This window comes from Gavialis gangeticus, unplaced genomic scaffold (assembly GCF_001723915.1).
Source record: "Gavialis gangeticus isolate Ggan-Ray unplaced genomic scaffold, GavGan_comp1, whole genome shotgun sequence".
NCBI classification, from domain to species: Eukaryota; Metazoa; Chordata; order Crocodylia; family Gavialidae; genus Gavialis; species Gavialis gangeticus.
The window spans coordinates 976,138-992,021 of NW_017729019.1; the positions used below are offsets into that span (position 1 = coordinate 976,138).

The 15,884-nt window shown below is 49.9% G+C and overlaps 1 protein-coding gene across 1 annotated transcript in view; it reads left to right on the forward strand.

The window, feature by feature from the left end:
- Positions 1–15,884, forward strand: part of KIF21B (kinesin family member 21B) — a 100,575-nt gene that overhangs the window by 34,531 nt on the left and 50,160 nt on the right. The window contains 6 exon segments of the mRNA XM_019513724.1: positions 2,581–2,594; positions 3,333–3,504; positions 3,972–4,070; positions 5,784–6,055; positions 6,561–6,743; positions 14,755–14,904. Of these exon segments, the coding sequence (XP_019369269.1) occupies positions 2,581–2,594; positions 3,333–3,504; positions 3,972–4,070; positions 5,784–6,055; positions 6,561–6,743; positions 14,755–14,904 (890 nt within the window).

Consider the following 15,884-nt stretch of genomic DNA (forward strand, 5'->3'; position numbering starts at 1 on the left):
AAAACAAAAAACAAATCTCTTGGAAAATGTCACATTTTTAAAGGACGGGGGACATGTTGGTCAAAAAGAATTTTTCTAAAAATAAATAATAATTCAGAACAAAAGCTTCAACTGTTGAACTCTTCTGAAAATGTGACCTTTTGTTATGGGCACTAAGCTGAATTGGGCCTAGAGTTCAAATCTGTCATCCTTGGGGGGCGGGGGGGATGACTTCAAATGCAGGGAGAGTTTTGTGATAATTTGACATTTCTGCATCACCTTCCATCACTCAAACTTTCCTGCCCGGAGCAGGAGGGCTGGACCTGATGATCTCACGAGGTCCCTTCCAGCCCTGAATTTCTGTGAATTGATGCACAAACTATGCATGGTGCAGATGGTATCATTGGTGCTAATTGCCACTCCTGGCTCTGTGGGTTTGGATGTGGCAGCCGTTTTGTGTGAGCTATTAACAATTTAAGATGTGAAATGAGAGATTGAAAAGCTCCTCTCCATGAGATTTCTGCTGTGATGGTTTGGAGGCATAAGTCCCTTTCTGCCAATGTGGTTTACCAGGAATTAATAAAAGTATTCCGGAAAGGAAACTTTTTTGCCGTTAATTCCCTGAGTGTTTTCTGTCTGGGCATTCTTGTTGTATTTTATGTAATGGGAGGATTTTTCAATGGGGACTGTATGCGAATTTACAACTTGAGAGTGCATATACTTCTGCTTCTGTGTAGATTTCTACCCTCCTGTTTGAGATGGCCTGGCCTGGGAGAGGTTGGCTTCGTCAGTCTTTCTTGGCTTGGGTCTGTGTCTTTCCCTGATGTGTTTTAAGTGCTAGAATTGGTATCTCTAGTTGATTTTTTTTTTTTAATTACTGTTTTTAGTAGCATTATTTGATCCTTAAATTTGTAGAACGATAAACAGCTTTCACTAGTGCAAAATGTGGTGATCTAGTGCTAGAATTGGTATCTCTAGTTGATTTTTAATTACTGTTTTTAGTAGCATTGTTTGATCCTTAAATTTGTATGATAAGAAACAGCTTTTACTAGTACAGTGTGATGAATCTAGCTTTTATAGTGATAATGGCCTGATTAACCATTGGAACAGATTGCCAAGGCCTGCAGTGGGCTGAAAGAAGTAAACTAAGGTGTGGGGCTCTCCGATCTGCTGTAACTCAAACAGTAGTCATGGGGCTGAATGCAGGAATCCCTGAGTGATCCTGTCTGAGCAGTGCAGCAGCAGCCTGCAGCGGCCACAGGGCAAGACCAGATCGGGGCTGGGAGCAGAAACGTGCTGCTTAAGGGACTGTGATGCCTGGGAGGGGAGAGCCTTTGGGGCAGGGAAGGGGAGGGGTGGCTTGCTACCAGTTACTTCTGAGCTCCTTGTTGCAGTGCCAGTGAACACACACAGCTGATCTAAGCCTCTTGCTTGGCTGCCTCAATTATTAGGCAGTGTGGTTCATCATAACAAGGTCTGATTTTTAGATCTGATCACCAGGGAATCGAGGTGAAACCTATGGGGAAAGTGGGCTCTGGAAGTTGGGCCCTAAGTGTCTCAAAAATGGAGTACTCCAAATTAGAGGCCATAGCTAAAACCATGGGTCTTAATTTTTATAGCAGAATGAGTGGCTGGGTGGGAACCTGGGGGCTCCAACTTAAACTCCTTCTGTGTCGCGTGCGGCCCATGGGCTGCCAGTTGGACAGCCATGGTGTTAGCAGTGATGGGTTGGGGCTGTACAGCTCCGGGTAGCAATTCATTCAGGAGAAGGCTAAAGGCCTGTTGACTGACCTAGTGGGTATTGCATTAGTTGGCAGATAACTCATGGATGAGAAGGTAGGATGGGAATGGAGAACCTTTGGCATCGGATCTGTTACTTTGTGCAGGTTATACAGGAAGCCATAAATAAATCTAGGTAGTAAATAAATGTTTAAGAGAAAGGAATAGCACATTATTCTGTAACCGGAGTCCAGGCCCATGAATGGGATATCTAGTTCTTTTCTGTGCTGTACAAAATAAAGAAGTGGGGGCGTTTTGTGCTTGTTTTGTTTTTGTTTTGCGGGGGGTGGGGGGCGTTCATAAGAGAAGGATATTTTACATAGACATTTCTTCCTGCCTCCCCCTTTTGAAATTGTACCAAACCTCACTCCAGGTCGTGAAGCCAGGCGGGAGGCTCTCGTGAAAAGTTTACCGGTGTGGACCACTCTGGACACCAGAAACAAAGGCCAAAGTCCTCTCTGATATAATACACTCAAACCAGGCTTCTTTTCAGCCTACTGCTATGGTAAATAGACTAGTGGGCAAACTTTCTATCCAGCTGTCTTTTTCCTCCCAGAAAATAATGTGAGATTTTTCACAAAAGAAATGTCTTTTTATATTTAAAAAAAAAAAAAAAAGCACGCACAGAATTTTTTAACAATTGGATCCTCTTACGGAGAGTTTTTTGCTTGTTTAAAATTCTCAACTAGCTGGTGAGAAACTTCTGTGAACAAGCATCTGTGCCTCTCTGTAGGTTTGTTGCTTTTCCATTGTATTTAGTGACATCAGAGAATAACCTCTTTTTGAGCTATTCTAATCTAATTTTGTGCTTGTGTTTGCTAGTATCAGGCGTTCAGGTGAGTCACGTCTTTCAAATCCTATAAATAAACCTCTTCCAGGATGAGACTGATGTTCCCATTCTTAGAATAGCTTCATCCCCAGAGCTAAGTATAGCCCCCCCCCAGACTTAACTGTCTCGTGCTTTGCCCCTGGTGTAGTTGCTTTCTGTGTGGCTAAAGTCAACATCTTTTATTCTAGTGTAGCTCCATGGATAGAGAACTGAGCTGAACGGCAGGATATGCCTGCGTGTGCTCCTGGCTCTGCTGTTGTCCTGCTGTGTAGCCACACGCAAGTTGTTTCCTGACTCTGTGCCTCAGTACCCCATTTTCAGAGCTGGGGATATCTGCCCTTGCAGAGTGCACTGATGACAAGAGCTCTGTAAGAGCTGGGCATTATTAATATGCTGCGCCACAGGACAGGGGGAAGGATGAGTGAGTGGAAATGTGAAGATAAAGCTTGCACTTAACCAATGAAATGAGTAGAGGCAAAGGGCTTGGGCTCAACAAGACCCTAATTCTCTTACTTCTTCCAGGTAAGTGAAGACCCCCTGGCCTCTGCTGTCTGTGGGCTTGAGACCACCACAAAACCTTCTTTTTCCATTTTAATAAAACATGAGCCTGTGATCACTGCTGCTGCCATTTCACTGATTAATGTTTGTATTTCCATAGTGCCTAAAGATTTCCATTGGGACTGGGGGCCCTGGGGCTTTTAGTGTATCTAAAAGTGCTATCCCAATGTACCATTTGCTCACTCAGATCATCGGCAACACGGCTGCTACCATCTTGAGTCTGGTACCTGATGTTGTTCACAAAGTCCAAGCCTTGGAGTCTCTGGATTCTGTGAGCTGCTTAGCTGGGCAGGAAAGACTGCTGGGGTCAAATAACCCCAGCAAGGGGAGTGTCCAGTCTGCTTTTGCAGATCTCCCGGGTAGGTGCCTGCACCACCCCACTAGGAATCTATTCCAGAGCCTGGTCTCATGAACGGTGAAGAAGTTATTCTTCTTGGGGGGGGGGTGTTTTTTTTAAGAACGTAAGGTATTTTTTCCACTAAGCCTTCTACAGCTATATGTGCCAAGGCATACGAACTGAATGCCTCCCCCCCCCCACTCCAAGGCTTCAAAAATCCAATAAAGAGACCCCCTCATTCCTTGGACCAGTCTCATGATTTTGAGGGTGCTTGGGTTTGGCAGTGCTGTCACATTATTGTTTTTTTAGCAGCTGCTTGATATTCCAGTTTATAAATAAAGAATCCAGTTATTTATGTGATAAAATGCTTTGCAAGTGCCCGTGTTCCATTTAACAAAGGGGAGTTATTTCCTAGGGTGGTATCTGGGTTGTAGCAGGGGGGTATTGTATGGAGGCGACATTCTGGTTCCAAAACACTATTTGTTGCAGGGAATATGTTTGATTTGGTGGAGAGCAAGAGACCCGGAGAGGAGTGTGCTCTGTCACTGCAGTACTTGTATGGTATCTTTGCTCCTGTGAATGGCACGAGTAAGACAGGCAGGGCTTCCAGTGGTCCTACTCCACCCATGGCCCTAGTGCAATATGGCTCCCTCTCCAGCTCTCTTTGTTTTGAATCCTGAATGGTGCTTATTCTTATTTAACTGTTTTAAAGGATGAATTTGAGATAAATTATTTTCTCTAAAGTACCCACCCAGGCAGGCCCAGTGGCAATGAGTCAGCCCAGAACTGGAGAACTGGTTACAGTGGGTACTTTTTTTTTTATTTGAACCTGAACTGTAATTTTGTTGTGTCGGCCGAATCTGAACTTGAATGGACTAGGGGGTGTGGAAGAGAAATGGGTTCCTGGTTGAAAGAAAAGATCAGCCTTTTTATTTATTTATTTATTTTGCATTTTCATGTTTGTGGGGCTTTTTTTCATCCCTGTTTTAAAAGCTACTGTGATTTGATTTTTTTTTTTTTTTGTAATGTTTGCTCTAAAACAAGGGGACAGAGGTAACAAGCAGGCAGGTGACTACTACCAAACGGACCTGCCCTGCTATAATGGAAAGAGGAGTCCAGCCCACAAGACTGGGGAGGGAAAGGGGAAGCTTTGGAGTTGAACCACACAGGAGACAGCAGGAGCCCCCAGGTGAACCAACTCTGAGAGCAACTCCTCTAGGGAAGAGCAGTAGGGGAGAATATAGACATTGACAGTGGACACACAAGGCTTAGACTGGTTTAAGTGCAGTTTAAACGTAAAGTGGACAGACCGACAAACCTGTTTAAACCAATTTAAAGCTGCTTAGAATGGTTCAAATGTATACCTGGAAAATCAGGTACTCTTTTGAACCAATTGACTCCGAGTTGGTTTGATGTTGCATGTGGACATCAAGTGGTCCATGACACAAGTCCGGTCAGTCTTCGAGGCATCCCACGCTGCATCACTCCCCAATCCCTCCCACTGCTATAACTGGTCTTCTGGTACATGGCCAGAACTCTGTTGCCCCTTCTCCTCCTTATGTTGGTACTTTTTTATCAATGCGCTCCCTTGCACTGCTTGTTTAATAAAAGCTGTCCTTCTGACAACTAGCTATGTCCTCACTCCCAACTCAACTTCCCCCACCAATACCCAGCCCCGGGGACAGCTCCCCACTCCAGTTGTTCTACTCTCTCCATGCCCTGAACTCAGCAAAGCAAGCCACAGGGCCCATTCCCACCCCTCACCAGCTAGGGTCTCCAAACTCTCCCATCCCTAGTCTACCCCTGGAGCAGATCTTTCCTTCACCCATCCTGGCTGGGTACAACCTGCATCTCAGAGCCTGCTTGGGAGGAGTCTGCCCAACCTGCTGAGGAGGATGGGGAGGAAAGGAAGAGTGCAATCCATACTGGTCCACTGTGACTTAGAGAATTTGGCTGACTAGCACCTGGAGCGGAAGTGGCTGGGGTGGGAACTGCTGTTCAGAGCATGGTTCATGTCCACCCAGTAGGGAAACACCTGCTTGGTTCATTCCCTCAGGCACCTGGTGCAGGAGAGGGAAGGACCAGCAATGTTCCTTGGGGTGGAATGAATGTGGAGGGCACTTAAACCTGGCTGTGTGCCAGTTCCCACCTATGGGCTGCATCCTGCAATTTCCCTTGGGTGTGGCATTCCTGGCCCAGACTTTGCCACTCCAACCCAGAGGTGGCTGCATTGTAGTGTCAGGCAGAGTGACCCCATGCAGTGAGGCACTCCATGCTGCAGACTACCCTGGGAGGGATAAGATTGTTCTGACCCCTCCTTTTTAATTTTTTTTTGTCCCCTCCTCTGCAGGATCCGTCCTCAGCTGTCAAAGGAGAAGATTGAAGGATGCCACATTTGCACCTCAGTAACGCCAGGGGAGCCCCAGGTGTTGCTGGGAAAGGACAAGGCCTTCACCTATGACTTTGTCTTTGACCTGGACACGTGGCAGGAACAGATCTATACTACTTGTGTTGGCAAGCTCATAGAGGGCTGCTTTGAAGGCTACAATGCAACTGTGCTGGCATATGGACAGGTACGGGAGTTCCTTGTCTCTGTCTCGGCCAGTGTAACCATGCTGTGTATTGCTTAGCTACTGAGCCCTGCACCAGCAAAGTCATGGGGAGATTCCTGCAGGGAGATGGTAGGTGTTGCTGCGGGTTCGTGGGGAGCTTTGCTGGCAGAGGCCTAGACCTAGGATAGAAGAGGGGAGGGAGCTGGGATTGAGGCATCTGCCAAACGTATTGGAGGGTCTGGGCAAGAATAACTGAGGTTTGGGAATCTGCAGGTTTGGTCTGGGGTTATGGCAGGGCTAGTGGAGGGGGAGCTTAGAACTAGAATAATAAGGCAGCAGGTGCAGCTTGGGCATCAATGGAGCCATGCATGTGTGGGGAGCCCATAGCTTGGTGGAAGCTACAGGCTGTAGTGGAGGCTACTGGTAGCACTGGGTGGTTTGGGTCCAGGACTGAAACCCCTCTGCCATACTCTGCATGTTGTGCCATAAGGCAGCTGTCTGACTGGTTGTGTCTTGCCCCTTTCAGACCGGCGCTGGTAAGACATACACAATGGGCACTGGCTTTGACATGAACATTTCTGATGAGGAGCAGGGGATAATCCCACGTGCTATCTCCCACCTCTTCAGCGGCATTGAGGAGCGCAAGCGGGCAGCACAGGAGCAAGGCGTGGCAGCCCCGGAGTTCAAAGTCAGCGCTCAATTTCTAGAGGTAGGTGCATGCATGAGAGCGCCAGGCCCAGGTCATGCATGAAGCTCTTATCCTACTACTGATGGAGGGGGTGGGGTGAGAGTGTCTCTTCTGGAACTGTCTGGGCCCAGAGGACTGCAAACCACAGCTGCTTGCTTCCTGCTGCAGACAGCACGTGCTGTTGGCACCGTGTTCACAGAGCTGGTGGTTTTTACCTTTCGGTTTCTCAGGGCAGCAACATCCCTGCCCACTCTGCCGGTTGACTAGGCCAGTTCTCTGGCAGCCAGTGGGACTCATTCACCTACAGCTGACATGGGTCTGAACTTCCAAATGGGAAGCTAGAAAAAGGGAAAGCTACAAGAAATGCCATCCTTTGGGGAGTGTGAGCCAGCCTTCTTGGAAGGTGCCACCAATCTGCCCTGTGCTGTCCCCAACTACCACTCTGATTCCCCTTCCCCTTCCTGATCTGCTGCTCTGCTTTCTGCTTTCTCCCCTGTATTTCTTGTCTATCTTGCTGTTTTGCTTTCTGCTTCCAGATCCATCTGCCACTGTGCTGCCTGTCCCCTCCCCAGGGCCCAAGGAACCCAAACCAGGGCTTCCTCTGCCACTTGTGGCACCTATGCTGCAGACTGGCCACCCTTGCTTTGGGGAATTATGTTAAGAAAAGTGTTATGGTTCTTCCCCCGCCCCCTCCATCTCTCTTGCTCATCAGCTTAGTTGGTGACCTGGAAATAATGCACTGGCTTCCTTCCCACCTCTTCACTGTGTTTTTCCATTTCCAGGGCATGATTTATCATGCCTGTATTACTAATAGACACTCTCGTACAGTGCCATTCATCTGGAATGGGCCTGTTGTGTCTTGTAGACTATGTACATATAAACCAGTGGCTCTCAATCTTTATAGATTCAAGGCACTCCTCATTAGCATAGAGAAAAATGCCAGATCTTAGTTTTCACTCATTCTCTGACTGTAGAAAACTAATAGAGCACCTTTTCTGTTGCAAAGAACTCAGAAAGACCACAACAGATCAGAAAGTTTTCAGCATTATGGATTCCTGTTTGAAATCCCTGGGGTTATCTTGTGAATCATGTTCGCACACCTCACGGTGCTAATACTGCTTGGACCCCATGGCACGCCTGACAGGATCTGAATGCACCCCTGAGTGCCACACCGCCCTGGTTGAGAATCACTGGTATAAACTCACTTTACCCAGAGGCGACATGCAGCTGGGTCTGGGGTGGAACATGAGGAAAAAACATATTGGATGAGTCTACATATGACACTATGTCACCATAGCGATGCACTACAGTTATGTAGCATCCACAGGTGTCTACACATGACCAGCAGCTGCTTCACCATAGCGGCGTTGTTATCGTGCCAGTATGGCAAAATAGGTGCTAAAAATAACCGTGCACCACGCGTATGGTGCATTACAGGTCATTGCACTATGCTTTAGTACTTCCTTTTGGACAACAACATTGCTGTAGGGCACTGTGTAGACGTGCCCCTGTAACATTAATGGCATTTATATATGTGCTCTGGGGAGGAAGGGTGGCATTTTAATTAGAGTGGCTACAAGAGCCACTCCAATTAAAGCACCTGGAGCATCCTGTGTATTAGTGTCCCTGCACTGAAAAATGGCGGTGGGGGCACTTTAAAGGTTGCTTGATGAGCATTAGATAAAGTGCCCCTGCCACCATTTTTCAAGGCAGGGTCACTAATACATGTAACGGTAATTACCATGCTCCAGCAGACTCAATTAATCAAGTCTGCTCCGACGCACTGCAATTACAGCACGTCAGAGCAGCCTCCCTGCGTGTGCATAGGTGCCCTAATTGTCAGACCAGGATGGAAACGAGTTGGAGTGAGTTCTGTGATCGAATTTTTTAAGGGAGCCTGTAGCTAAACCAAGTATCCTGAGAAGCTTTCTGTTTGCAGGAGTTCAGGGCATCACCCCAAAAATGTCAGGAGAGTTGTACAGGACTGGCTTTGTGTGTGCTGTTCTGACCATACTTGTAGAGAAAGGATGTATTGGGATCCTTGTGTCTAGTGACCTGAGCAGAGAAACTGGCTATCACAGATTTCATGAGAAATCCATACGGTGCTGTTTACTAGATCCCTGTGCATGGATTCACAGGATCCATACATCTTGGCTGCATCTAGCGCTTTGAGTTTCAGTGCCCCGCAGGCTGTTCATAATGCCAAAACACCTCTTTGACAGAAACCTTAGGCAAAGGCAAACATCTGATTCACAGCTGTGACTAGAGAGGACTGAATGAAGGGAGTGTGGTGGCTCCAAGTTCTGCTTCTGCCTTTGCCCCTGAATGCTCTTAATGGCCTCATTAATCACCTTGGAGGTGCTGTTTGCTTCATTCTTGCAACAGGCTCCTGAAGTAGATTAACAGTGATAGCCTGTTTTACAGGTGGGGAAACTGAGGCACAGAGCAAGGAAGTGGCTTGCCAAAGGGCACACTTTCAAGCTTGGGCCAGAACTGGGATCAAAGTGTTTGGATAAGATGTAATCCATTAGAGTCTCCTCCCCTCACTGCTGGGAGAGTCACCGTGGGCCTCTGCTTTTCCCTCTGGACATGTGAAGTCAGTACCTGCATGACTCAGAGTGTATCCATACCTGCTTTCAGGTAGCTGCTGTATCCCCATTTGACCCCTTGGGAAACCTTTCCAACTTCCATTGCACCCTCCCCTGCTCTTCTGAGAAACCCAACCCCAGATCTAAAGAACCTGGCAGCACATCTCCATTCCCAAGGATTTGTAGCTGGGGAACAGCTCGGGTCACTAAGCCGTCTGTTCTGGTATGGAAGTGAGACACGGGAGGATTTCCTGACTCTTCTCAGCTCCCTTTGAAATCCCTTTGTCGGGGTCAAGGTTATTTGAATGGTGGAGAGCTCCACTCCTCCGGTTAGCTGGTGCTGGTGGCTGTGGCTCCCCAGTAGCAGATGCCCAGCAAGGACCCTGACCATAACTGAAGAGGGAGCCAGAGAATCAGAGAGAGGCACTCAGGGAAACGAGATGAAACCCATCTAGCCCACACACCACTGGCCTGGCTAGCAGCTCCCTGGAGCCCGTTCCCTGGGGCTCCAGCTTAGCCTGCTCATTAAATGCCCAGGGTAGTAGGATTTCAGCCCCATAAGCTCCCAGGACCTAATTGACCTGGTTGTCAGGAAGTCTTTCCTGCTATTCAGCCTGGATTTCCCTTACCTCAGTTCCTCCCAACAACATCCCCTCTGGGAGAGCAGCGATCAGTGGATGGCGTTGTGTAAATCTGGGTGGTTCGCTGTGATTGTTTGAAGTAACTGTGGATCTGGGCCCAGCAGTGTTCGTTAGTGGTGTGCCTGGCCATCCCTGGTGCTGGCTGGGAGGGTGTGTGCCCTTCAGAGAGCCGGGCTGGGGAGGGGAGGGGACTTTCCCTGGCCTCATTGAGCTTGCTTGGATTCGGCACAAGAGACCACAGACTCAGAAGGCCCAATGCTGCAATCATGCAGGAGGAGGCCTGTGTGGTGGCTGAAGTGGGTGCTTAGCTTCTGGCTTCAGTGCCTGTGGCTTTGGCAAAGCAAGGAGGCTGCTGGATTAGCTGGAAGGACCTCAGAGGCTGCAGCATTGCGTGGGTTAATGGCACTGGCATCCTGGAGGGGTTTTGCAAGGCTGTGGCCTGCCTGTGGAGTTCTGGTTTGTTTGTAGCCAATTTTTTTTTTAAAAATTGTTTTCATTTGGGATATTTTTGGCTTTTTTGCTTCAGAGACTTTTGATGCCTGGGCTGCAAGAGGCCTGGGGGGCAGGAGTTTCCTCCAGATTACTTGCTTTGGTATATTCAGAGTTGCTTGTTTGTATCCTTAGCCTGCTCTGCCCAACTTGATCTAGACAATGAGCTCTGTCATGGTGGTAAGAAGCCCCTAGCGTAGGCAGTGCTCAGGTACTCTTCCTCCGTGGACCTCAGAGCACTTCACAAAGGCAGTCAGTACTATTATAGTGGGGAGAAACTGAGGCATGAAGATGGGAAATGACTTGCCCCTGTCAGTCACGCACAGGCCTGTGGCAGAGCCAGGGACAAAACTTGGGTGCCTGGAGCCCCAGTCCAATGCACTGTCCATTGTCCCATCCTGCATCCAGTTACTGTCGTCAGTGGAATTGTCCTGGTGGGAGACTGCTTGTGTAGACAGAGCTGCCTTTAGCTACAGGATTGCATGGCGGGCCAGAACAGCACCAGGCTCCCTGCAAATCCAGCGGTGAAATGCAGGGGGATGTCCCAGGGTAGCTATTCTAGGGGCTTCTGCCTTCCCCTTCTTTATGGGCAAAATTCTCCTTCTCCCCAAGGCAACTGTCCCTGAGTGCTATGGGACATGGACACTGCAGTTAGGAAAGGTGCTGCTGTCGGCATGTAGCAGACGCTGTAGCTGTAGCTCAGGCGACAGTTAGCGCTCCGGAAGGGGGCCGTGTGCAGGGTGAGGGAGTTTAGCCCTTGCGGCTGCAGACTGATCTATATCTTGTGACTCTCCCCTCCCTGAGTAGGCTCCTTAGGGGGAGGTTTTACTGTTCTAGGAGCTGGCTTCCCCCAGGGACAGGGTGGAACAGATTAGCCTTTATCCACAGAGATCATCTGTGGTCATTTCTCCCCATCCCCTTGAGCCGGGTGCTTGTGCTACTTGCAGGAAATCCACTCACCAAGCTTAGTAGGCCAGGAGCAGCGAGCTCCCTGATGCAGGAGCTCTGAGCTGGCAAGCAGAGCACTGACACCGCAATGCCTGTGGAGGGGCTGGGCAGGTGAGGGCCTGGCCTAACGCTGGGGCCTTTTCTGATGAGCCATTTTTTGTTTGTTTGAAAATGCAGCTTTGTGCAAAGAGAACTTGCAAGGGGAGGGACTGGCTTCCATGAAGCTCTGGTTGGAGAGGGCTTTTGGATCTACAGTGGGATTTCTGGTCAAAGTGAGAAGCAGCCGTAACCCCCGCCCCAGAAGAGCCATTGGCCTGGTGGTCCTGGCACTTGTGTTCCTGCGAGGCATCGCACTCACTCAGAGCACAAGCTGAAGTGTTAGTCTCCTGCATCCTGGGCAAGTACCCCAGCTCCCAGGCTCTGGGTTGTTCTGGGGTCGCTCATCTGACCCCAGTGCTCTTTCCTATCTGGGACGGGGTTGGACGTGATGATCTGCTGAGGTCCCTTACAACCCTAATATCTATGAATCTATTCTTTCTCTCCCCTGGAAAACATTGAAAGCCTTCATGCCATCTTTATATGGAGTGGGAGAGTCATGGAGTCCCCCTAGGGAGTGATTGCTCAGGACCACTGCAGCCTTGTCTGGTCTCTTAGGGTGCCCCCTGAAGCCAGCCCAGGCTCGGCTTCTAGAGCAAGGGCAGGAGCCTGGCTCCTGCTTGCTCTGAGACCCTTGTTTTTTGGCCCACAACCTCTTTGGTGGTTTTGTGGCTCTGGCTCCAGGAGCTTCTAGTTCAGCCCTGAGAGGGCTTTGTCTTCTTGGGGAGAACACGTGCAGTGCAAAGATCCAAGCAGCAAAGCAGACATCTCTGCTTTGATAAAAGCATTTATTGGCATAAAGGCCACATAGTAAGAAGACCCTGCCCCCAGCCCAGCCTGCACAGCCCCAAGCACCCGAAAGGTAACTTAGCTCTTCTCTCTCCAGTCTGCCCAGCTTCTCAACCTCCAAGTTGCTCAGCTGCTCCCCTTCTCCAGGCCACCTAGCCAGGAGCTAGCACCCTGCTTGAACCTGCTCTGCCCGTTGTTATCCCTTCAGCTTCTCTGGAGCCTCCTGGGTGTTGCTGGCTATTCTGCCTTTGCTGATGTGCCAGCCAAGCTAATCAAATCCTGTTGATGCTGGTGCTGCATCTTGTCCTGTCCCACCCAGTAGGCAACTCTGGCTTCACTGTCTCTGTAACCCAGTGGGGACCAAACTTTTTGGCAGACATGCCACCAATTAAGCCCGTGCCCTCCCCAAGTGCCACTCCAATTCTCTCTCTCTGCCCAACCCGCTGCTCTGCTTTCTCCTCCCTACCCAATTTTCTGCTCTGGTTTCTACTTCTTGCCCTGTCTGCCCTCTCCCTGATCTGTTGTATGCACACAGGCTGCCCATGCCACTTGTGGCACCTGCTTTAACCCATTCTTTTCCTCCCTTGTATAAGTTAGCTGGGGAAAACTGAGGTGCACAATGTTATTACAGCAAGAACACCTTTAACACAGAAATGTTACAGTAAATCCTATATGCCATCACAGGAAGCACTTGTGAAGTCTGGGTTGGGAAAACAGCCTCCCAGCTCCAGTCCAGGGCCGTTTAATGTACCCAGTGACTCCAGTCCTCTGTCCCTAGAGCAGCAATTCTCAATGGGGTGATGTGGCAATGGTGTGACTTTGAAGGGTGCTGTGAGGTGTGAGGAGATGAACACAGTCTCTTGCTCAGCCTTGCCTGGATGCTCTCCCTCCCCACCCCACTACCCGGCCCTGCTGTGAAGAAGTAACACTATAATAAGCTGGTGTTTGAATGGGGTGCTGCTGAATTCACAAAACTGTCGAGTCTAAAACGGCAGAGAATAAGGCCATAAACAGCCAGGTACCAGCACAGCTCCCCTTTGGGCCATCAGCTCACCAGGCAGCCTGTTCATTAGCTTCAAGTTGCATGTCATTCACACAAGAGAGCAGATGCCTCATGTGTGAATGACATGCCCAACATCACTCATCTCTGCTTAGCTGACAGAGGGAAAACTAGGTTACCTGACCTGGCCGGGGCCAGCTGCACTTCAGGCCAGGGTGGAAGGATGGGCTTTGTGGGATGGGACCCAGGTTTCCTAACTATAACCCTGCGTTACCACACTCGGTGTGACCGGGCAGGGCAATTTTTCTCTCCATGCCTCAGGCTGTCATCAGTACAGTGGGGATATAGCCCGGGGGTTATGAGCCTGGCCTTTCTGCTGGACTGTCGCTACCTGCACCAGCACCCCTGCCGTGTTAAACCTTTACCCCCCATAATGGGACTAAAACTCTCTGCCCCATGTTCAGTCCTGAGCTTCTAGTTGCCTGTCCTATAGGCTATACCCGAGCCGCTGTGCAGGGGAACAAGGAAGTGTGCTGGTGCTTTGCTAATCTGGGGAGGGGAGAATAGGGCCCCCACTCCCTTCTGTCTGTGAGCTCCTGGCTATAAGCCCTAATTAGCTCCTTTTTCCAATGGGGCGGGTTGGTTGGTCTGTGACCCTTGCCAGCAAGCCTGACTTGCCAGGGTCTGCCTGATTGCTCTGGATAATTATGCTGTCAGGGATGCTGGGAATCAATCCCAGATGCTCCAGGCCCCAGAGGAAGCAGGGTCTCCAGGCATGCAGCAGTGTGAAATGAATGATTGCAGCTCATACAGGGAACACTCACCCTGCAGGGCCAGAGTCATGGCTCTTTCCACTCTTGGTAAGCTTTTAAGACAAAACAAAGCAGGGTTGAGAGGGTGGACCCAGGGCCAGGACCCAGGACTCCTGGCTTCTTCTGGTTCTGTCACTGCGTAGAGGTATGTTCCCTCTCCCTAGCCAGGTGACAGCTGCACAGACCTGTGGAAGTGTGCAGCTCTGCACCACTGCTTCATGCAGCAAGGAGACACTCGCGGGTAGAGAAGACTTGAGAGAGGGATTTTGCTTCCTCCTGTCTCAAGGGCTCTTCCTATGTCTCCTCTTATTCCTGTTTAGACCTTGCTAGAAAGCTTCAGAGCCCAGGGAGACTTCCTGCTCCCATCCTTGGGCGTAAGTGAGCGGCCTGTGCAGGCCTGCAGGTCAGCAGGCTTAGCTGGCAGTTAGGACCAACCAGCAAATTGCAGCTGGTATTGTTGCAGTGACGCCTACATGCGCACTGTAGTGCGCTTCCTCCTGCAGTGTAGCAAGCCTCCAGGGGTTTGATGGAAACAAGGGGAAGGAGGACTATGGCCCCTATTCATGCCTTCATGCCATGGTAGGAAGTCAGCCCCAAACTCACATGCTGGGCTCCTCTGAGACCCCTGCTGTCAGTAACTCCATGCTTTGTGCCTTCCTTCTGCCTCAGCTGTACAATGAGGAGATCTTGGACCTATTTGACAGCGCCAGGGACCCTGACTCCCGCCACCGGAAATCCAACATCAAAATCCACGAGGATCCTAATGGTGGGATCTACACAACTGGTGTCACCTCACGCCTCATCAACACACAGGATGAGGTGAGTGGTGTGTGGGGTCCCGTGTGGTACACAGATCCCAGCCCCCTTGAATGCTGTTCTGTATTCGGTGGTTAGGGAGCAAGTGAGGGGCAAACAGCTCATAGGCTGGGGTTGGAAAGGAGGATACCGATTCTGGGAAGTGCAGCATCGCCTCTTCTCCCACAGAGTAGGGGATGTTCAGCACTCTGCAGGCCAGGGCTGCTCACTGCCCCTGTTAGGTCTGGCCCTTGCTAGGATGGTCAGGTCTCCTGTGATTGTGGGATAAGACAGACTGGAGGGATGATGGGTCAGCTACCTGCATGCTCCTTTGCAGTGTAATGGCAGTGCCTGGGAACACCACGCACTTTTGGTTTAGTCTGCTGCATTCCTAGCCCTAAAAAGAGATCAGAGCAGGAGAGGGCATTTGGCTATATTTCCTCTGCCCCTCCCACCAGCACCCAGGGCTGTCTCAAGGACTTGTTTTTAGTGTTGTCTTCTAAGGTAAGGGGATGGTCCTTCATCTCTTCCCCACACTTAGCACAGAGCCTTACAATGGGAGAGAGAACCCATGGTAGCTTGAACAAAGGGTTAATAGCCTCCTGACTTGTAGCCGGAGAAGAAGCGCTTTCAGTCCACTCCCCTATCCTTTTCATGTTGTGCTTCCCCAGGGAGGCTTGGATTGGCCCTGCTCCCCCAGAGATGGCCTACTGGGGACATGGGTATGTGGCCTCACTTGAAAGGAGTCTAAGTATTCCTTTCTCTGACCCTTAAGAGCTGTTAACCAAGCTCTGGTCCAGGGATGAATGGGTGGCTTGGGCAATTGCAGACACCAGGCATGTAAGTGCATGAAATCAGGCTGTTGGGGCCTCCTTCTGGGCGCACAGGTGTCTTGACAGAACTGCACACCAAGGACAGGTTTCAGAGTGGTTCAGGCAGCTATAGGAGTAGACACTGCTCGGTGTGGTGCCTGGTGCTGATTCACCTCTTGCATTATACAAGAC